Source organism: Jaculus jaculus, chromosome 15 (genome assembly GCF_020740685.1).
Source record: "Jaculus jaculus isolate mJacJac1 chromosome 15, mJacJac1.mat.Y.cur, whole genome shotgun sequence".
NCBI lineage: Eukaryota > Metazoa > Chordata > Mammalia > Rodentia > Dipodidae > Jaculus > Jaculus jaculus.
The window spans coordinates 49,959,178-49,981,008 of record NC_059116.1 but is presented as its reverse complement, the minus strand read 5'-3'; the positions used below and the strand labels follow the sequence as shown (position 1 = coordinate 49,981,008).

The 21,831-nt window shown below is 42.2% G+C and overlaps 2 protein-coding genes across 2 annotated transcripts in view; both read right to left on the bottom strand.

Moving 5' to 3' along the window:
- Positions 1–1,875: 1,875 nt before the first annotated feature.
- On the bottom strand, positions 1,876–2,199 carry LOC101600270 (60S acidic ribosomal protein P1-like). Its single transcript, XM_045134752.1, has one exon. It carries the CDS (start codon positions 2,197–2,199, stop codon positions 1,876–1,878), a length of 324 nt encoding a protein of 107 aa, XP_044990687.1.
- Positions 2,200–3,878: 1,679 nt separating this feature from the next.
- Positions 3,879–21,831, bottom strand: part of LOC101608926 (zinc finger protein 396) — a 51,458-nt gene continuing 33,505 nt past the window's right edge. Inside the window, 6 exon segments of the mRNA XM_012950732.2 lie at positions 3,879–3,940; positions 3,943–3,970; positions 3,973–4,024; positions 4,189–4,501; positions 7,340–7,484; positions 9,371–9,792. Of these exon segments, the coding sequence (XP_012806186.2) occupies positions 3,879–3,940; positions 3,943–3,970; positions 3,973–4,024; positions 4,189–4,501; positions 7,340–7,484; positions 9,371–9,792 (1,022 nt within the window).

The window sequence follows — 21,831 nt, the reverse complement described above, 5'->3', positions numbered from 1 at the left end:
AAGCCAAGTAGGTGTTCAGAAAGAACATGTGAAAGAAGTGTACTGCCTAGCACCACTGGTAGGCAGGTAGAAAGAAGGAGAGGAGGAAAGAAGGAGTGAAGAAATAGCCTAGAGTCAGAGGGACTGCTGATCATTCATCATAACTACTTCACACAGGAGGCAATAGAAAGAGATGAATCTGAGGTGGTAAGTTATGTCCAGTCATGAAGAAATTCAAAACCCTCACTTATGAGTCCCGACTTGATCCGAAGCAATGGGAAGCCTGTGTTTTAAGCAGGAAGAAGCATGGTATGATAGTGCTTTTGAAAGATTACTCTGGTAGGTGGAGATTAATGCATGAAGATAGCAAAACTGAAAACCATTTTGCTCCCTCTCTCAGTGACTAGCCACAACCTTGATTTTGCAAGTTCATGAAAAAAAATTTAAAGTTGGAGAGTGGGTCACCACATCATGTATAACTGATGAAGGGATCAATCTGGAAAGAGGACAGAGGGTAAGGAAACAAATAAAAGAATGAGTGCTTCAGAGCCAAAACCCTTCAGAGGTTGGAAGAAATCAGAAGGAGTAGAAAGGGCTCCCCTTTCATGCTGACAAGAGTGAGTTAAGAAATGATGGGTAGCAAGAGGCTGTAAGAATTCCCATCCTTTTTATGTAATGTAGGAGGCAAAAACATGGTGCTTTTCATCAAGAGGAAATGTGGTGGTTTGAATGTGAATGTATGTTCCCCATACACTCAGATGTTTTATTGAGCTTATCAGTTGGATCTCTAGCCACCTGGCTGGAGGAGGTGTCACTGGGGGCCAATCCTGGAGAATGAATAAAATTTTCTGTCCCCTACTACTCTGCTATTCATCAGCATACTAACTAAGCAGGACACAGCAAATCTGCAATTACTCTAAGTAACACATATGGTTGGATTTTCTCCGAAAGCAATAGTTACACTTTATCAAGAACCCAGCCACCCAAAGAAGTTTTCCTCCCTCTCCTCCACAGCTGATGCCAGTCTCCTCCATAGTTCACTGCAGCACCATGAGAAACACAATACTGAATCCTCATGACACAGCAAAACAGTGTGCATCCTGTGGTAGACCCTGATTAAGAATTCCTGGAAAACAGAACATTATATTACATACTGCCAAAACTAATGTTATTTCTCTGTCTGTTGCTCTCAAATAAATAAATAAAAATAAACAAAAAAATAAAAAAACCACAAAAACTAATTTTAGCAATGTACAAGTCTATTATTTATTTTTGGTATTTTGTTTGTTTGTTTATCAAAGTAGGGTCTTGCTCTGGCCCAGGCTGAATTGGAATTCACTATGTAGTCTCAGGCTGGTATTGAACTCAAAGTGATCCTCCTACCTCTGCTTCCTGGGTATTGGGATTAAAAGCATGTGACACCATGAGTGACTTATTTTATTTTTAAATAGGGAATCTGACTGAAATTAATGTGGGTAAAACCAGCTATGTATATCATGTAGGTGATAGGTGACATAAGGTGTTTTGAAAATGTTGTCATAAAGTTATCAACTATAATGGTTATGTTCAACAGTTATTGATATGGGACTGTGGTGGGCTCTTTTCTTCACTTGACAAGATCAAAATCTGGTTTCCAAGGCCTGTAGAGATGGCTTAGCACTTAAAGTACTTGCTTGCAAAGCGAAAGGACCCAGGTTCGATATCCTATACCCACGTAAAGCCAGATGCACATGGTGGCGCATGTGTCTGGAGTTTGTTTCCAGTGGCTGGAGGCCCTGGCATGCCCATTCTCTCTCTCTCTCCCTCTTTCTTTCTCTCTCTTAAATAAATAAATTAAATTAATATTTAAGACCAACAACAGTCTTGTTTTTATTGAGTGTGTTACAAGAGGTTTAGTCAAAGATTAAAGCCCATGTCGACATCAAACTCCTCAGACTCTTCTTTCTTGGCTTCCACTTTCTTCTCCTCAGCTGGGGCAATAGTAGCAGCAGGGGCAGGGCCTCCTGTGGGTACAGGACCAGCCGTGGGAGCAGACCCCCCAGCCCTTACACTGTGGATGAAGCTCCCAATGTTAACATTGGCCAGCACCTTTGTAGACAAGCCAGGCTTGTTCACACTGGCTGCTTTAATGACGGCATTGAGCTTATCCTCTGTGATGGTCACTTCATTGTTCCGGATGAGGGCCGAATGGAAGCAGGTGAACTTGGAGACAGAGGCCATAGTGCAGACTGCCAGACACAGTGCCAATCACCCGATGAAGTGAGGGCCTCACCCCAACGTGGCCTTTGGAAGAACAGAGCACCTAGGTGGCAGCTGAGAAACACTAAATATTCCTTTAAATCCAGTTTCAGATTGGAGAGATAGCTCAATAGTTAAAGGTGCTTGCCTGCAAAGCCTAACAACCTGGGTTTGATTCCCCAGTACCCACATAAAGCCAGAGGCAAAAAGTGGTGCATGCATCTGGAATTCATTTGTAGTGGCTAGAGGCCTTTGGTATGCCCATTTTTTCTCTGTCTCTCCTCTGTCTCTGTCTCACTCTCTCTCTCCTTGAAAATAATAAATAAACAAAATATTTAAGGAAGAAATTGAAGTTTCACAAAAGTATGTCAGAAACATCCTTTACTAACCCTAAAAATACTGCTTTGTGATGTTTGAAACATTTATATAAGAAAAGGAGGAAAAAAGAACACTTGAATATAAGTGTCAACTTAAGGATTGCCCTTTTCTGGGTGATCTGTGGTAAACTCTCAGTCATACACTGTGTTTACCAATGTCTGTGCCTTGCCAATCTTGCTCCTCACTTCTTTTTTTTCCATATTGAGATATTGCTAACCTTATATAAGCATTCATAGGACAGACTGTTATGAAAACATCCCTTATGTTTAGGCTACTCCTTAAAGACATGCAGACAGTCATTTTTGTTGTTGTTGTTGTTGCTGTTGTTTTGAGGTAGGGTAGCCCAAGATGACCTAGAATTCACTCTGGAGTCTCAGGCTCACCTTGAACTCACAATGATCCTCTTTCCTCTGCCTCCCAAGTGCTGGGATTAGAGGTGTGTGCCACCATGCCCGGCTCAGACAGTTATTTTAATGAGTCCACTGAGTTAGTCTCAGTGATACTGTAAAGACAGTTTCTAACACAAGAAATTACTTTGCATCATCAACTTTTGAACTCTCATAGGAGGTTAAGTCCCTTTAGTCACACTTCTTAAGATGACCACAAACATTTCAGCCTAGGTTGTGAGCAGCACATGCTTTGTGTCTCTGCAGTCCTAAGATTATATTTTGAATCTGGTAACAGAAGAAAAAAATTTTAATATGTTTTAATTTTTGGTATTTAGAACTCTAGGGTTCAAGTTATGAAATGGAAAATGATCTAACTTACATATTCCTTTTTACATGAGAAGAAACATGTGCCTAAAAATGAGCATACTACTTCACTATCTGAGTTAAGTAACAGAAATGGTAGAACACATCTGAGAAGGTCTTTTCACAGGCTGCCTGGAAACATACATTGGAATTAAGCTTTGGAATCTCCAGCATCTGAATTGACTTGGCTGGGCGTGGTGGCGCACGCCTTTAATCCCAGCACTCGGGAGGCAGAAGTAGAAGGATCGCCATGAATTTGAGGCCACCCTGATAATACATAGTGAATTCCAGGTCAGCCTAGGCTAGAGCAAGACCCTACCTCCAAAACAACAACAACAACAACAATAAAAACCCACTGACTCTGTAGTAATGGCAGAAACGCTAACAACACAGACATGAGATGGTATCTCCTATGGTTTTTCTGACTCTTGAAACTGGTGCTACTGAAATGACTAGTTTATACTAAGGGAATATTTGGGCCTTGTATTTTCCATTCTGCAGTAGCTCTGAGAAAGTACATGCTTAAATCCCTTACAACACCACGTGGATGTTTTGTCTCCTGTGTCTTTTCCTATATCTGACAACACTGGAGCTTGGCTGAAGGCCTTGCCACACTCGTGACACACGGAAAGGGCTCTTCCCCAATGCCGGTTCTTTGATGCTGAATCAGAACAGCGCTTTGGCAGAAAGCTTTTTTTTTGGTTTTGCTTTTCGAGGTAGAGTCTTGCTCTAGCCCATGCTGACTTGGAATTCACTATGTATTCTCAGGGTGGCCTTGAACTAATGGCGATCCGACTACCTCTGCCTCCCGAGTACTGGGATTAAAGCTGTGCGCCACCACTCCTGGCTAAGGCTGAGAGCTTTGGCACACTGGTCACATGCATAAGGCTTCTCTCCACTGTGGGTTCTCTTATGTAAAATGAGGGCTGACCTCTGACCGAAGATCTTGCCATGTTCATCATACCTGTGTGGTTTTCTCTGAGAGGTGTTTCCCTGTCTCCTTTCAAGCCTGCCATCTTTTTTCCAGGGTTCGGTAGCTCTGAAGTTCTGGGAGTTTCACAGAAGAGTGTTAGAGACATTGCAGGGTGGGGCCACCCCTGAGGAGGTCTTCTGCCTTGAAGTAGAGTTCACATTTGCAGTTTTGGTATCTTCATCTGAAAAAAGCAATAAAAGCACAATGGGCTGGAGAGATGGCTCAGTTGTTAAAGGCACTTGCTTGCTAAACCTGAAAGCCTAACTACCCAGGTTTGATTCCCCAGTACTCATGTAAAGTCAGATGCACAGAGTGGCGCATGTGTCTGGAGTTCATTTGCTGTGGCAGGAGGTGCTGGTACACCCTTATTCTTTGTGTTTGCCTCTCTTTCAAATAAATATATATATTTTAAATGTCACTAAGTCTCTATTCAGAAAGAGAGGGATATAGAATAATCCAAATAAAATATACATACAATCTCAGCAAGCATGTCTGTCAAACAATATCACAATATCTCTGCACCCTCTGATAGGGAATTTAAGACTAGATACTGAGAAGAGCACAGAGCAAAGAGAAAGGTTTCTAGCTCAGAGACTGAGTCATATTGAAGGCAACTAGTTAGAAGATAAGGAATTATTGGAGAAGCAGAGCAAATGAAAGGACAGGAGTAAAAAATGTGAGTAATCAGATTTAATACACAAGAATCTAGAAGTTAAATTTCAAATGATAAATGGTTCAATAATTCAGCAAAGAAATGAGCTGAAGAAAGCCAAAGAATCTTGAAAAGGACTACAAAAATGAAATAAGCAAATACAATTTAGGCAAGGAAAAGAACAGAAACTAGGACAATTCACACCTCAAAGATTAAGATAGCAGAAAGAACCAGTATGGGAAGACTCCATTCCTTATGTGCTGTGTAGACTGAACAAATAGCTAAGTTTTTATAGAAATATTTATTTATTTATCTATTTATTTGCAGAGAGAGATGGAGAGAATGCTCATGCCAGGACCTCCAGCCTCTGCAAATAAGCTACTTTGTGCATCTGGCTTTATGTGAGTACTGGGGAATGAAACTTGGTTCGTTAGACTTTGTAGGCAAGTGCCTTAACCACTTAGACATATCTCCAGTCAAATAGCTAAGTTTTCAAGTTTTTTCTTAAATTAAAAAAATATTTTATTTATTTGCAAGGAGAGAAAGAAAGGGTGTGCCAGGGCCTCCATCCACTGCAAATGAACTCCAGATTCATGCTCCATTTTGGTCATTTCGCATATGTGGATACTGAGGAATTAAACTCGGGTTGTTAGACTTCAGGCAAGCACCCTAACCACTTAGCCATCTCTCCAGCCTCTTAACTTTTCTCATGAGGGTGTGTGCATGTGGATGTGTATTCATATGTGTGTGAGTGTGTACGTGGAGGCCAAAGGTCAATGCTGGATGTCTTCTCCAAAAGTTGTCCACTTTATTCTTTGAGACAGTCATTCACTGACTTGGCTAGACTGGCTGGCCACCAAACCCTAGGGATCATCCTGTCTCTCCCTCCCCAGCACTGGCATACAGGCATGTGCCATCACACCTGGTAGTTTTACATTGATACTGGGGATTTGAGTTCAGGTCCTCATGCATGTATGGAAAACACTTTACAAATTGAGCCACTTTTATAACCTGGAATGGTTAAGTTTACAGTATTATTTTTTTATTACATGCAATGTCTATGAAAAATGCACATTCGGGCTGGAGAGATGGCTTAGCGGTTAATCGCTTGCCTGTGAAGCCTACGGATCCCGGTTCAAGGCTCGGTTCCCCAGGTCCCACGTTAGCCAGATGCACAAGGGGGCGCACGCGTCTGGAGTTCGTTTGCAGAGGCTGGAAGCCCTGGCGCGCCCATTCTCTATCTCTTCCTCTATCTGTCTTTCTCTCTGTGTCTGTCTCTCTCAAATAAATAAATAAATATTAAAAAAAAAAAGAAAAATGCACATTCAATGAAAAGGCTCAAATTTGATTCAGTGCAGGGAGCCTTGTAACTCGGGTATGTAAAATGCCAATCAAACTGGTAATTAGGATGGGTAGATCTAAGCCCAGAATGTTATGTGATGCTGGCGATCTGAACTCAGGTCCTCATGCTTACAAGACAAGCCCTTTACTGAACCATCTCCCCAGCTCATCATATCACTTGCTTCTAAGCATCTCCAATAGAAGGACAGGGTGCTATGCTAGTGATTTTGGACGTTTGTAAAAATTGACACAGAGGGAAATGGAAGCTAGTTTACAATGTAAAGGAACAGAAAAAATGTGTTCAAAGCACTGTAATTTTAAAGCAAGGTAATTTTAACAGGAGTGGAATTTTAACAGGGGGTGATTTTAACAGGGAGAAGTTTGCTGCTCCATCTCACAGGTCACTGAGCTGTTCCACAAGAAAACGTGAGGCATGTCAGACTGTGTGCCTCGGAGTCTCACAGGACTCAGAAGCTGCCTACAGGGAAAAGAGGTTGACCCAGAAGGCTTGTGGGCTGGGACTGCCAACTTCTGTTTCAGAGTAACTGTGTTTGTTTTGTTTTAAATATTGTAAACCCATATAAAATTTCATTTGACATAAGGGACAGGTTGCTTTGAAAGACTTCAACCCTTGGGCTGGGAATGGAGCTTAGTGGTAGAGAGCCTGCCTAATATACAGGAGTCTTGAGTTCCATACCTAGCATAAACCAGGTATGGTGCGGCACAATCCTAGTGCCTGAGAAGTAGAGGCAGGAGGATTAGAAATTCAGGGTCATCTTTGGCTACCTACTAAATTCAAAGGCCAGTGAAGGATACATAAGACTGTGTCTCAAAAAAGGAGAAGAGGAGGAAATGGAGGGAGAAGAAGAAGACAAAAGATCAGGACTTAAAAACTGGATGTTCTACATCCACATGAGGAAGAACAACAGAGGGGAGATTTGAGATTTTATGAATAAAACAGCCAGCATGAGTGTCGTGGGCTGGGTCCCCTTAACTTCCAGCAATGAACCAAGTCCTGCCCCTCACCAGGTTGTCTTATGAAATTCAGTTCCCATGATAAACACGGGAGGTGCTTCTTCAGGGGTTTTAGCTCATTGCTTGGTAACTTCTGAGTGATTCCCCAAGGTGTTGGCTTCTCTATACTCATGGTTTTTCTTGAGCTAAAAAATCTCTGGGAAAATTAGGTACAACTTAAGGGAACTTAAGGGTACCAGGTAGGGGCTTGGTAAGATAATAAAATAAATATGTAAAAACTATTCTAAGGCAAGATGTGCTCACTGGTACAATGTGGCATGATTATTCCAGGGGTAACCAACCACTTTCTGACTGGATGTATGATGTGCTCCACAGAAGGTAATTTAATTCATGCCTGCTACTATAAACTTGGTTTCAAGCCTGTGGCTGGGGAGGCCATAGGCCCTAGAGGGAAACCTACTATCACTGATAAACTGCTTCTAAAAATTTATTTTTGGGGATGGAGAGATAGCTTAGTGGTTAAGTGCTTGCTTGTGATGCCTAAGGACCCCAGTTCAAGGTTCAATTCCCCAGTACCCACATAAGCCAGATGCACAAGGTGGTGCATGCATCTGGAGTTCGTTTGCAGTGGCTGGAGGCCCTGGTGTGCACATTCTCTCTCTCTCTCTTTCTCTCTCTGTCTGTTGCTGTCAAATGAATAAATAAATAAAAATAAACAAAAAAATTAGAAAATATTTATGTTTACACCCATACAATAGTGTTGCTCTCAGCCTTGACCACAGCAATTTCTTTCTGAATTGGGCAGAGGTTAGTGCAGAGTCACATAGCTGGTCAAAGGGCTGAGAATAAGTGACTATTGTGTGTTCAGCCATAAATGGAACATCTATACCACCCCCTCCAAGGCTCAGGGAACACTGTGGAAGAGGGGTCAGAAAGAAGTGAAGAGCCATAGGCAGGAAGAAGTTCTGTGAAAGTCTGTCTTCTGGTTAGGCACAACATGGTCATTACACTCATGAAATCATAACAGCTATGATTCAATGTCCCAGCATGGATAGGGGAGGAGTTCACAAGATCTCATTCCCCTAAAGCAGTTATTGGCAGCTAAAGGCTGTTGGGGGAGAAGGGGTCATATTAATTAGTGGTGCAGCCACCGAAACTGCATATACTCTTGTACATAGACGTCCAGTCATGCTCACGCATGCAACCCTAACTTAACTCAGTGGGAAAGTGATTACTTGACAAGAATAAGATTTTAGTGGGGGAGAGATAACAAAGGTTAATGGGGTTGACTATGCTTAAAATACATTATGAAACCATCAAAAATGAAACAAAGTAGAAAATATCCTGCACAGAGAAAAATGGAGGAGTAGTTATTTGAGTATGCTAGTATAAAGGCCCTGTAGACTCAGGTATTTTATTAAAACTAAACTTGTGGGCTGGAGAGATGGCTTAGCAGTTTAGTGCTTGCCTATGAAGCCTAAGGACCCTGGTTCGAGGCTCGATTTCCTAGGACCCATGTTAGCCAGATACACAAGAGGGTGCATGTGTCTGGAGTTCGTTTGCAGTGGCTAGAAGCCCTGGCATGCCCATTCTCTCTCTGTCTCTATCTTCTTTCTCTCTCTGTATGTCACACTCAAATAAATAAATAAAGATGACCAACAACAACAACAAAAAACACTAAACTTGTAACTTGGGTCTTCAGCTGTCTGGTTGGAGGAAGTGTCACTGTGGGCAGGTCTTGGAGTCCAGCCCTAAGGTGGGTTTGGGACCAATCTGAATTCCAGCCCAAAGATGTGGAGACACCAGTTTGAGCTCTGCCAGTTTGTGTTTTCTTGCTGCAGTTGTTTTTCTCCGCTGGATTTGTAAGTTTGAAATACATCCCTTCCTCCCACAAACTGTGTCTGGTTGGATGTTTGTTCTGACAAATGACTATAACAGGAGGGAAAATATAGAGCCATTCTCTATTGCCTGGGACCCCATCAGCCTATATTTCCAGCTCTGTTGAGTGGGACAAGATTTGATAGCCTCACTCCATAGAAGGCTGGTGCTCCTCACTGTGTCTCCTGCAGGGGCCCTTCTTACCTGTTCTTTTGGAAGGTCCATTTCTCTCTCCAGCTCCTCCAGCAGCTTCACAGCCTCTTCTTCATTCCCTGGACTGTGCTCTGGCACCCAGGTTTTCAGTTACTTGGGTAGGATGCTCAGGAACTGCTCCAGCACCACCAACTCCAGGATTTGCTCCTTGGAGCACTCCTTCAGCCTCATCCACCAATGACAGAGCTCCCAGGGCTGGCTCAGTGCTTTCTCAGGACCAGGTGAATCCTGGTAGCCAAACTGCCTGAACTGCTGGTGGAAAGTCTCCAGGGTGGAGCAGCTGCTCCAGGGGAGTCTGCAGTGAAGATCACAGGCCTTCTTCTTTTCCATCTTCATGGTCAGAATTCCACCAGACTCTTCTAAAGTTTGTGGAAGGCAGGCAGACCACTCTCTCGACTTTACAGACACCTTGCCTGGCAATAGCTCAGGACTGCTGAACTAATCTCCTTGCAGACACTCCTTAACTACATCAAAGAAACACATAGAAACAAGGCAAATGAGGCATCAAATAGATAGAGAATGGGCACACCAGGGCCTCCAGCCACTGCAAATGAACTCCAGATGCATGTGTCACCTTGTGCATCTGGTTTACGTGGGTACTGGGGAATTGAACCTTGGTCCTTTGGCTTTGCTGACAAGTGCCTTAAGTGCTAATCCATCTTAACAGCCATCCTCAGGGTAGTCCTACCCACTCTGTGGCTCTTACAATCTTTCTTCTGAATCCCTTCTTCTTTTCAACTAGTCCCTTTTTATTTTGATGTATTTCTTGTTTGCCATCTGTAAGGCTTGGCAGTGACCAAGACCACACAAACCACTCTGAGGCAAAGATGAAAGCTTTTATTTGGGAAAAGCATGAGCTTCCAGGGCTGACTCAAGAGAGGAGTGCAGCCAGCCCAGCCTGAGTTTGCAGGTAGTAGGCTTTATAGGGCTTTTGCAATTGGGGAAAGGTGAGGAAGAAAAAGTAATTCATTTGTTAAATTGAATAGAAAAGTTCCTTTAGGGGAGGTCATTACATTAACCATTTAAAATAGCTAGGGTGACACCAGAACAGTGACCATGTGACTTATGAGATAAGGGGGAAGGAAACCATAACCTGGGGCATTGTTAGGCAAGGAGGGGATAATGACCAGGTGATTTCTTGAAGAAAGTGGATAATGCATTTTTCTATGCCTCTGTCACCATTCTGCTGACCTTGGTGACTCCATCTTGGGATCCTGTTCCAGCCTAACATTCCAGCCTTTTGTTAATGATAAGGGACCATGATTCCTCTTCTGTAATGTCTTCATGCTTACCATAGGGGTGATGAGTTCTTATGGGAGAGGCTGGATAATGTGGTCAATGCGTCTCCCTGCAGGGCAGCCAATCAGGAGGCAGTTCCATGGTGGCTAGAGGTGACAGAGTGGTGAGATCAGTAGTGAGCATGTATACTGTTACGACTTGGTCCCGAGCAAAACTGAGACTTCTCTCATACCACCCCTGTATTAAGCTTTGGGGCAGTCACTGGTGATATCTGTTATAGAGAAGCTGCAGAAGATGGGTTCCACACACCCCATGAGAGGACAGAAGGAAGAATTAAGGAGTTTGTTATCCTTGCCAACAGCTCTACGACATCAAAATGCCAGGTGCAAGGAAAGGATGAGCACTCAGAGGCAAGGGATAGAGGGCTTGGGGCAAGAGAGAGGAGGCAGGGGGCATCAGTATATTCAAAAGGAACATTTTGGGATTGGGGGAAGAGTAAGACCATGAAAGCGTTTAAGTTTGAGAAGGCCTGTTGGGGTGGTGGTGTACCTATTCCTGGATGAGGTAGGGTAGGAGGGAGGTGACTTGACTCTCTTTAGCTGTGATATGTGGATCCAACTTGGGATGTCCTGAAGCTTTGCGGCCATGGAAATGGTTATGATCACCAGATGAGGTCCAGTCCAGAGTGGATTGAGTTCATGTGGGCAAGACTGTTTAAGGTAGACTTGATCTGTAGGGTTAAGTGAGAGAGTTGTGGCTCCCTCTCAAGGTTGGGGAAGCAGGTGGTCAGCATGTTTCCGGAAAAACTTCCAGATGAAAGTAAAAGTTGGCAAGTACCCATGGAGTGTAGTTTCTGGTAGTGGGGAAGTTTGTTTAAAAGGAAGGGGTGCCCCTACATGAGTTCAAAAGGGCTAAGGAAGGAGGGGGCCCAAGGAGTAGCTCTGATTCAGGCTAAGGCAAGTGGGAGTATCTCGGGTTAGGATAGGTGAAGTTTAGAAGTCAGGTGAGTTTTGAGAATAGCATTTGCTTTTTATGCCTGTAGGGGAAGAGGACAGTGAGCTGTAGCCCAAAAGCAAACTTTTGTGTCTCTTGGGCCAGAAGAGCAGCTGCGGCATGAGCATGTAGGCATGGTTGCCAACCCAGGACAGAGGTTTTTAGTTGTCTACAAAGATAAGCTACAGGGACAAAGGCTGGAACCTTCATTTGGCCCAGAACTCCTATTGCCATAGACCCTTTTCTGTGGATGAAGAAGAAAAGGCTGACGAAGGGCTGGAAGTACAAGGGCTGGAGCTTCCAAGAAGGCATCTCACAGACAGGAGAAGGCAGCATCTGTCTCTGACTTGGGGTCTAGGGGTTCATGAGGGTCTCTCTTAACTTTGTCATAAAGGGGCTTTGCAAAGAGGGCAAAGTTTGGAAGCCAAAGGAACCCAGCAAAGCCAAGAAAACAGAGGATATTTTTCTTAGGGATAGGTGGGGAGAGGGAGCGAAGATGTTGTTTGTGGTCCGGGGTCAGTTGTCATGAGGTGGGGATAAGGAGAAAGCCCAGGTACCTGACTTGGATTAAAGAAAGTTGAGCTCCATTGAGCCCAAGACCTCATCACTGAAGCAGACCTAAAATGAATGCAACATGGCTCAGGGAAATTTGCAGAACAGGGTGTGGGAAGAATGTCAGAGCCACACGTTGAGTCATGATACACAGAGACATTACCTCCTATTCATAACTGATGGCTAATCCCACAATATGTGAGCCATATTCCACAACAAGGAGGGTCCCTGGAGAGGGGAACAGTCAGGGAGGAGGCTAACAATGGTAGTAACTTGAGTGTATTCACTGAGTACAAGACTAATAAAACAATTTAAACAAAAAGAAAAAAGTTGACCTTTTTTTGTGGGGGGGACTTGATATCCTTTAGATCTGAGAAAGTTAAGAAGTTTGTTGGTGTGTAGTTTAGATAGAGAAAGAGAGGGTGAGTGGAGAAAACAATCATCTACATATTGTAAGAGTGTGCTGGGTGACAGATGCAGGGATAAAAGTCAGTGGAGAGAGCTTGACCAAATAGGTGGGAGCTGTCTCTAAAACCCTGGGGAAGGACAGTCCAGGTGAATTCAGAGGCAGTATGAGTATCAGGGTCCTCCCAGGTGAATGCAAAGAAATAGTAGGAATTGGGATGGAGGGGATGGAGAAGACATCTTTGAGATGAAGAACTGAAAAATCAATAGTGGAGGAAGGGATGTGAGAGAGGAGACTATAGGGGCTGGGGACTATTGGATCAGTGGGCATAACAGCAGCATTGACTAGGCACAAATCTTGCGCTAAGTAGCAGGTCCTATCAGGTTTCATGATAGGCAAGATTGGAATATTGTAAGGGGGATGAGTGGGGCAAAGGAGGCTGGCTTGGAGCAAGTGAGAAATAATAGGTTTGAGTTTGTGGCAATGCTTAAGTGAGATTGGGTACTGAGGACAGCAGGGAAAGGACATGGGGTCTTTGAGTCTGAGGAGGACAGGCTTGTGGTGAGAGGCTAGTGCTAGCAAGGAAGTATTCCATACCCTGGGGTCAACCTCAGAGACAGGGAGGAGGAAATTTGTGTCCTTTGTAAGAAAGGGGGCTGGCAGGAAGAGGAAGACAGGGTGAGTGGTAAGTCAGAGAGAGAGAGAGGGAGGGAGGGGGAGTTTTTGCATAGGAGAAGAACAGGACAAGAAATGAATGGGAGAGAGGAGTGTCCCAGACTATACAGGGTGTGTGTGTGTGTGGTGGGGGGTGATGCATGGGGAGTGGGATAGGCTGTCACTACCTACACAGAGATTTTTAAGGGAAAAGTCTTACCAGAGTAAGATACCTGGACTGACCAACTGGCCTCTGTAACAAATGAGACAAGCCTTCTTACCAGCTTCTTGGGCTCCTCCATTGAGACATGGAGAGTGTTGGTGGGGGCCAAGATCCAAGGGTACTGTCAATCTTTGGCCACCAGGCCCAGAAGATCAGTGATTGGTTCTTGTGGGCCTGAGGGGAAGGGGCTGGTCTACCTTGTCAAGGCAAAGAAGGACAAAGAAGGATAGGTAATATAAAAGAGAAAAAGAGAAGAGGGAGAAAGGAGAGGGAGGGACAGAGAGAGAAAGAGAGAGAGAGAACAGGAGAAGATTAAGGTCAGCCTTCATGCCCTCTCCAGGGCCTTGTGATTCAGGTGTTCCCTCTGAAGACCTGATGCAGGTTAAACCATTTAGTCTGCCTTTTAGGATATAGAATTTTATGGTACCATTGCCATTTGGATCTAGTTTTGTGTCCCCCCCACCCCCACCCTTGCTCTCCTCTCCCGCCCCACCATTCCTATTGTCCGGTCCTTGAGATGCTTATTAGGTATGGCAGCTCTCAGGCAGAATGAGGTTAGGAACCATAGATGAGTGAAACCATGCAACCTTTATCTTTCTGTGATTGGGTGAGTTCACTAAGAATGATCTGTTCCAGGTTCGACCATTTTTCTTCAAATTTCATTGTGTCATTTATCATTACTGCTATGTAGAATTCCACATCTTGGTTATCCATTCATCTAATGATGGACATCTGGGTTGATTCCAGCTCTTAGCTATTATGAATTGACCAGCTATAAATATGGTTGAGCAAATCTCTCTGAACTGAGGCATGGAGCTTTTAGGATAAATGCCCAGTAAAGGAATAACTGCATCTGTTGGCAACTCTATAGTCAGCCTTTTTTAGGAGTCTCCATATTGCTTTCCATAGTGGTTGTACCATCTTACATTGCTACCAACAGTGAATGATGGTTCCTATTTCTCCACATCCTTGCCAGCATTTGGTCTCATTTGATTTTTTAATGTATGCTATCCTTACTGGGGTAAGGTAGAATCTCATAGTTGTTTTAATTTGCATTTCCCTGATTATTAGGATGGTTATCATTTTCTTAAGTGTATGTTTGCTGTTTGTATTTCTTCCTTTGATAAGTCCCTGTGCAGTTCTTTGCCCCATTTTGTGAGTGGGTTGCTTGACTTTTTATTGTTTAGGTTTTTGAGTTCTTTGTAGAGTCTAGAAATTAGGTCTCTGTCCATTGTATAGCCAGCATTTTCTTTTTCCATCCTGTGGGTAATCTATTGGCTCTACTTACTGTATGTTTGTCTGTGAAGAAACTTTTCAGCTTCATGATACCCCAATGGTTGAGTAATTGCTTAAGTTCATGAGCTACTAAGGTTTTGTTCAGGAAGTCTTTTCTCTTTCCTATGTCATGGAAAGATCCTCCTAGTTTTTCTTCCAATAGTAGCCAAGTTTCTAGTCTTATATTGAGGTCTTTGATCCATTTGGACTTATTTTTGTGCATGGTGAGATTTGTGGATCAAGTTTCAATAAACTGCATATGGTTATCCAGTTTGTCCAGCACCATTTATTGAAGATGCTGTCTTTTTTCCATTCTACATTGTTATGGCTTTTGCCAAATATCAAGTAGCTATAGTTACTTGACCCAATGTTTGGGTCCTCAATTCTGTTCCATTGGTCTATAATACTGTTTTTTTTTTTTGCAAGTACCATGCTGTTTTGATTATTATGGCTTTGTAATATGGCTTTAGATCAGGTATGGTGACGTCTCCAGAGATCTTTCGTTTGCTAAGGATATGCTTGGATATCCTAGGCCTTCTGCCACTCCATATGAATTTTAAGATTTTTTCTACATCTGTGAAGAACAGTGCTGGGATTTTTATTGGTGTTGCATTAAGTCTGTATATTGCCTTTGGTAAGATTGCCATTTTCACAATGTTAATTCTGCCTATCCAGGAGCATGGGAGGTCTTTCCATTTTCTCAAGTCCTCCTCAGTTTCTTTTTGGAGTGTTTTTATGTTTTCATTGTATAGGTCTTTCACATCCTTGGTTAGTGTTATTCCAAGGTATTTTTGTTATTGTTGTTGCTATTGAAAATGGGACAATGTCACTTATTTCTTTCTCTGTATCTTTGTAATTTGCATATAGAAAGGCTACTGATTTTTGTGCATTGATTTTGTATCCTGCTACTTTGCTGAAGGAGTTAATCACCTTTGAGTTTTGAGATGGAGGTTCTCAGGTCTCTTATGTACAGGATCATGTCATCTGCAAATAGAGCTAATATAACTTCTTCCTTTCCAATTTGTATCCCTTTCATTTCTTTTTTAAATTATTTTTTCTCAATTTTTATTAACATTTTCCATGATTATAAAAAATATCCCATGATAATACCCTCCCCCCCCCCACACTTTCCCCTTTGAAATTCCATTCTCCATCATATCCCCTCCCCATCTCAATCAGTCTCTCTTTTATTTTGATGTCATGATCTTTTATACCTCTTATGATGGTTTTGTGTAGGTAGTGTCAAGCATGGTGAGGTCATGGATATCCAGGCCATTTTGTGTCTGGAGGAGCATATTGTAAGGAGTCCTACCCTTCCTTTGGCTCTTACATTCTTTCTGCCACCCCTTCCGCATTAGACCCTGAGCCTTGGAAGGTGTGATCAAGATGTTACTTGGTACTCTAGTCAATTCCTCCCAGCACCATGATACCTTCTGAGTCATCCCAAGGTCATTACCATCTGAAAAGAGATTCTCTACCCAAAGTGAGAGGAGCATTAATATAAGGATATAAATATTGAGAGAAGTGCTTACTGGGCAGTTTGATAAGCATAGTATATATACTTATCCAGATATCAGCAGATATTACACCCCTAGGGCTCATGACTATCCCTGTTTTAAGTTTTTAAGTTTTCAGTATCAGGGATGTATCCCCCCCCCCCATGGAGTGGGCCTCCAGTCCAATTGAAGGGCAGTTGGTTTCCACCATGACAGACATGCCAGTATTGTACCTGTTGGCTCATTTGGCCTGGCTAGCCAGTTATAAGGCTTGCAGTGTCCACTGTTTCCCTTTTATTTCTTTCTCCTCTCTTATTACTTGAGCTAGGACTTCCAGCACTATATTGAAGAGCAGAGGTGAGAGTGGACACCCCTGTCTGGTTCCTAATCTCAATGGGAATTCCTTCAGTCTCTCTCCATTAAATATTATTTGGGCTTTAAGAGTTTTTTTATATAGCCTTTACTGTGTTGAGATATAAACCATCCATGCCTAGTCTTTCCAGTGTTTTGATCATGAAGTGATGTTGCATTTTGTCAAAGGCCTTTTCTACATCTATCGAAATGATCATGTGGTTTTTGTGTTTAAAGTTATTTATGTGGTGTATTTCATTGACAGATTTCCCTATGTTGAACCACCCCTGTGTTCCTGGGATGAAGTCTACTTGATCAAGGTGGATAATGCTTTTGATGTGTTGCTGTTGGTTTACAAGGATTTTGTTCAGGATCTTTTTGTCTGAGTTCATCAGGGAAATAGGCCTATTGCTTTCTTTTCTTGTAGCATCTCTGCCTGGTTTTGGTATTAGGGTGACACTAGCCTTATAGAAGGAGTTGAGGAGCTTTCCCTATTCTCTGTGTGGCACACTTTCAGAAAAATTGGTTTCAGTTCTTCCATGAAGGTTTGATAGAATTCAGCTGAGAAGCACACAGGGGTGGGGTGGTGGTGGTGATTGAGACAGTGTATGGGAGCCTGGAGGTGTGGGAGGAGCTATGCTGGCCTGCCTGGGTCTGCACATGGAGGTAGGGGGCAGTGGCGAGTGGGATGGTGTTAGTGAGCCTGGAGGCATGGGTGGAGCTACACTGGCCTGCTTGCTTAGTCCAGGAGCTACCTACGGCTGGGACTCTGGTTAGGATGGCTGCTTGAGGGGACTGGGGGACTGGTGGCTATCTGAGAGCATGGAATCAGCAAATTCCCTTCTTTGCTCCTCTGCACACTCCCACTGGAGGTCTTAGAGTCTGCTCTCCCCTAGAAGACCCAATGAACCCTCAATGCCTTGCCTTTCCTCTCCAGGTGGTGTGGCGCAGCTAGGCAGACACCATATTCAGTTGTTTGATTTCTTATTATTTAGTTTTTTGAGTTCTTTTTATATCCTGGATATTCATCCTCTGTCAGATATATAGCTGGCAAAGATTTTCTCCCATTCTGTAGGTGGCCTCTTTGCTCTATTCACAGTGTCCTTTGCTGTACAAAAGCTTTGTAATTTCATGCTGTCCCAGGGGTTGATTAGTGGTTTTATTTCTTGAGCCACTGGGGTTATATTCAGAAAGTCATTGCATATGCCAACATGTTGAAGGGTTTTCCTTACTTTTTCTTATAGCAGCTTCAGAGTTTCATGTCTGATATTGAGGTCTTTGATCCATTTGGACTTAATTCTTGTGCATGGAGAGGAAAGGATCTATTTTCATCCATATGTATGTGTGTATATATATATATCTCCAGTTTTACCAGTTTACCAGCACCATTTGTTGAAGAGGCTTTTTCTCAAATGAGTATTTTTGGCATTTTTGTTGAAGATCAGGTGACTGTATCTGCCAACACATACATCTGGGTCCTCTATTCTGTCCCATTGATCTACATGTCTTTGTGCCAGTACCATGCTGTTTTAATTACTATGGTTATGTAATATGGGTTAAAATCAGGTATGGTGATGCCACCAGCCTTATTGTTGTTGCTAAAAATTGTTTTGGATATTTGAGGGATTTTTGTGCTTCCAAATCTATGTTAGGATTCTTTTTTCTATTTCCATGAAACATGCCTTTGCAATTTTGTTGGGGATTGCATTAAATATGTAGATTGCTTTTGGTAAGATTGATATATACACAATATTGATTCTTCTAATCCAAGAACATGGGATTTCTTTCCATTTCCTAGTGTCTCCTTGAATTTCTGTCTTGAGTATTTAAAGTTTTCATTGTAGAAATGCTTTACTTCCTTGGTTTAGGTTCATTCCAGGTTTTTTTTTTTTTTTCTTCCTGAATCAATTTTGAATGGGAGAGATTCCCTGATTTCATCCTCAGCATGTTTGTTGTCAGTACACAGGAAGACTACTGATTCCTGTGTGTTTATTTTGTATGCTGCAACATTGCTAAAAGTGTCTATCGGCTCTAACAGTATGCTGGCAGAGTCTTTAAGGTCCTTTATATATAGAATTCCATCATCTGCAAATAATGGTACTTTGATCTCTTCCTTTCCAATTATCTATATTTTATGTGTGTCACTTGCTTTATTGCTATAGCTAAGACTTCCAGTACCATATTAAAAAAAGTGGGGAGAGTGGACACCCTTGTCTTCCTCCTGATTTTAGTGGAAAAGTTTCAAGCTTTTCTCCATATACTATTATGTTGGCTGTAGATTTGTCATATATAGCCTTTATTATGTTAAGATATGTTTCTTGTATTCCCAGTTTCTGTAGGACTTTTACCATTAAGGGATGATGGATTTTGTCAATTGCCTTTTCTGCATCTATTGAGATGATTATATGATTTTTGTACTTCAGACCATTTATATAGTGTATTACATTTATTTATTTGAGTATGTTGAACCATCTCTAAATCTTTGGGATAAAGCCTACTTGGCCAGGGTGAATGATCTTTTTGATATTTTCTTGTGTTCTGCTTGCCAAAATCTTGTTGAGAATTTTTGCTTCTATGTTTATGATGGAGATTGGTCTGTGAATTTTTTTGTTTTCTCTTTGTCTGGTTTTGGTATCGGGATGTTGCTGGCTTTATAAAAGGACTTTGGTGCTAGTTCTTCCATGAAGGTCTGGTAAAGCTCACCAATAAATCCTTCTGGGCCTGGATGTTTTTTAGTTAGAAGGTTTTTTTTTTTTAATAATTTATCAGATCTCCATACTTGTTATAGGTCTATTTCAGTGGTTAATTTCATCATGATTTAATTTTGGTAGGTTATATGAATTAAGGAAATCATCAAGTTCTTTCAGATTTTCAAACTTAGTGGAGTATATGTTCTTAAAGTATATGCTTATGATTTTCTGAATTTCTTTGGTATCTGTTGTGATGGTGTATTTTTCATCTCTAATTTTATTAATTTATTTCTCTTATCTTTTTCTTCTGGTTAGATTTGCTAAGGGTTTATCAATATTGTTTATCCTTTCAAAGAACCAACTCTTTGTTTCACTGATTCTTTTGATTTTGGTTTCTATTTCATTAATTTCTGCTCTAATCTTTATTAATTCTTCCTGTGTACTGGTTTTTTGTTTGCCTTGTGTAGTGATTTGATTCAGGTTTCCCCCATAGATGCTGTGAATGCTAGGTTCCCAGCTAATGGAGATTTGGTAATTATCACCTTCTGGAGGCAGTGTACTTTTGGAGGCAGGCTTATGGGTATTATAGCCAGTTTCCCCTTGCCAGTGATTGGCACATTCTCTTGGTGCTCTTATCTATGTGATGTTGGTCAGGAGGTGATGTCCACCTCTTTCATGTCCTCATTTACCCTAGAGTCTAAATGCCAAAATAAATCCTTTTTTTTCTCACAAGCTACTCTTGGTCAGGTGATTTCCACCAGCAATGTGAATCTGTCTGAAACAGTAAAGTTGGTAACACAGGATTGGGATTATTGCTGTCAACCTGACTTTTTGGCTTTGGCCTTCTGCAACTGCTTTTCCAGAGGGTATGGACAAACTTGAAATCATGACCTAACAGATGCTTTGCAGTGCAATAAGTAGAGCTTGACGAACTATTCAGGTCAGAATTAAAAGACCTGAATGCTGTAAGAACTATGGACTGTGAGGTTTGGCTTATGAGGGTGAGAAAGAGCTTTGCCTGGGCTGGGCTAGAAGCAGTTTGTGTGAGAAGCTTGCTGTTGTACCCATGTCCTGAGAACTTGTGAAGGGATGCTTTGCATAGAAATGGACTGGTGTGAGCAGAGGGATATGGCACAAAAATGAAATCTTTAGGTTGAAACTTCTTCCTGTTCAGTTGCTCTGGTGGTTTGAATAGATAGCCCCCAATATATTCAGTTTTTAATTTTTTTGTAGTTTTCATCTACAGCCACCTGGATGGAGGCAGTGTCACTGGGTGGATCTCAAGGTGTGGTGGTGGGTTTCAGATTTCAATCTAAAGATATGCAAACTATGCCTAGCTGGAGCTCCTGAAGTATGCTGTGTGGCTTTTGGCTTTTTAGCTTGTACTTCTCTCTCTCTCTGCTTGGTCCTGTGAAGGCAGACCAGCTTCTTCTGCCATTTATGGAACTTCCTCTCTATCTGTAAGCTTGAATAAATATCCCTTCCTCCATAACCATGCCTGGTCTGGAAGTTCATCTCAGCAAACCTGAAGCTGTCTGCTACAGAACTTGGTACCGAGGCATGGACTGAGATGAACCTGACCATGTGGATGTTGATCTTTTGGAACATTTGTTTTAGAGGAATAGGCATGGATTTGGTGCTTGCAACTGAAGATGCCTTCTGGAGTGGTAAGCCAAGTTTTATGGACTATTCTGATCAGAGTTTGAGAATACTAAGTGCAAACAGTATTGAACTTTGAGGCTTGGCTTTGAGCTTTCTAAGGGGAAGGAAAGACAACAGAGGACTTTGTTGGAACTGGGCTACTGGCATAAGGGCTGGCTGTGTCCTGATGTCCAGGCCCAGAGGGTTTGATCAAGGTTAAATTTGTAATGGACTGATGTGCTTGACTAAAAATATTGGACTGAGAGATTTAAGATTTTAACCTGGAAAATCTTAAGCAAGCTAAAATTACAGGCGCTGAGACTAGTTTTAGGTTACTAAACTTGCTATTGTCAAACACATTAGCAATCTTAAAGAAGATGCCAACTGCTTTACATTAAAAACCATGGAAAAGATGCCTAAGGAAGGAATCTAAGAAATGCAAACTCTTTTGGAAAGAGTTGACTGGAGAAGGAACCTGCTTTTCAAGGTTATGATTTATTTCATCTGTGAATTAAGAATATGGCTGTGTCCTGCACACCTGGTATTGGTTTCAGAAGCATGAAAAATGCATGGAGTGGTTGTGAATTGCACAAGGTTCCAGGAGCTGCTGCTGAGATGTGGCATGAGGCAGGGCCTGATGCCCTGATAGGCTGAAAGAGCCTTTGGAAAATAGATCTTGGTTTGCATGAAGACCTGAAGATGTTTTGGATATACCAGGACTATGCTTGGGGTACCATAGAGCACATTGTTGGCCTGGGATGGAAGTGTTTCCTGACTACTCTGCTCAGCTGGAGGAGCAGAATTGGAAAATTGGGAGGCTGTCAGTCTCTGGTTATATTGAACTTGAACTGCCAAAGTTTGATGTTTGATGATGGTTGAGTTTGCATTGTTTTAGTTTGTCCTTGCTATGCATTATACCAGTTGAAAATGTT

What these genes read in the sequence shown, in the direction of transcription:
- LOC101600270 (XM_045134752.1), bottom strand. Translation starts at nt 2,199, where the DNA reads ATGGCCTCTGTCTCCAAGTTCACCTGCTTCCATTCGGCCCTCATCCGG.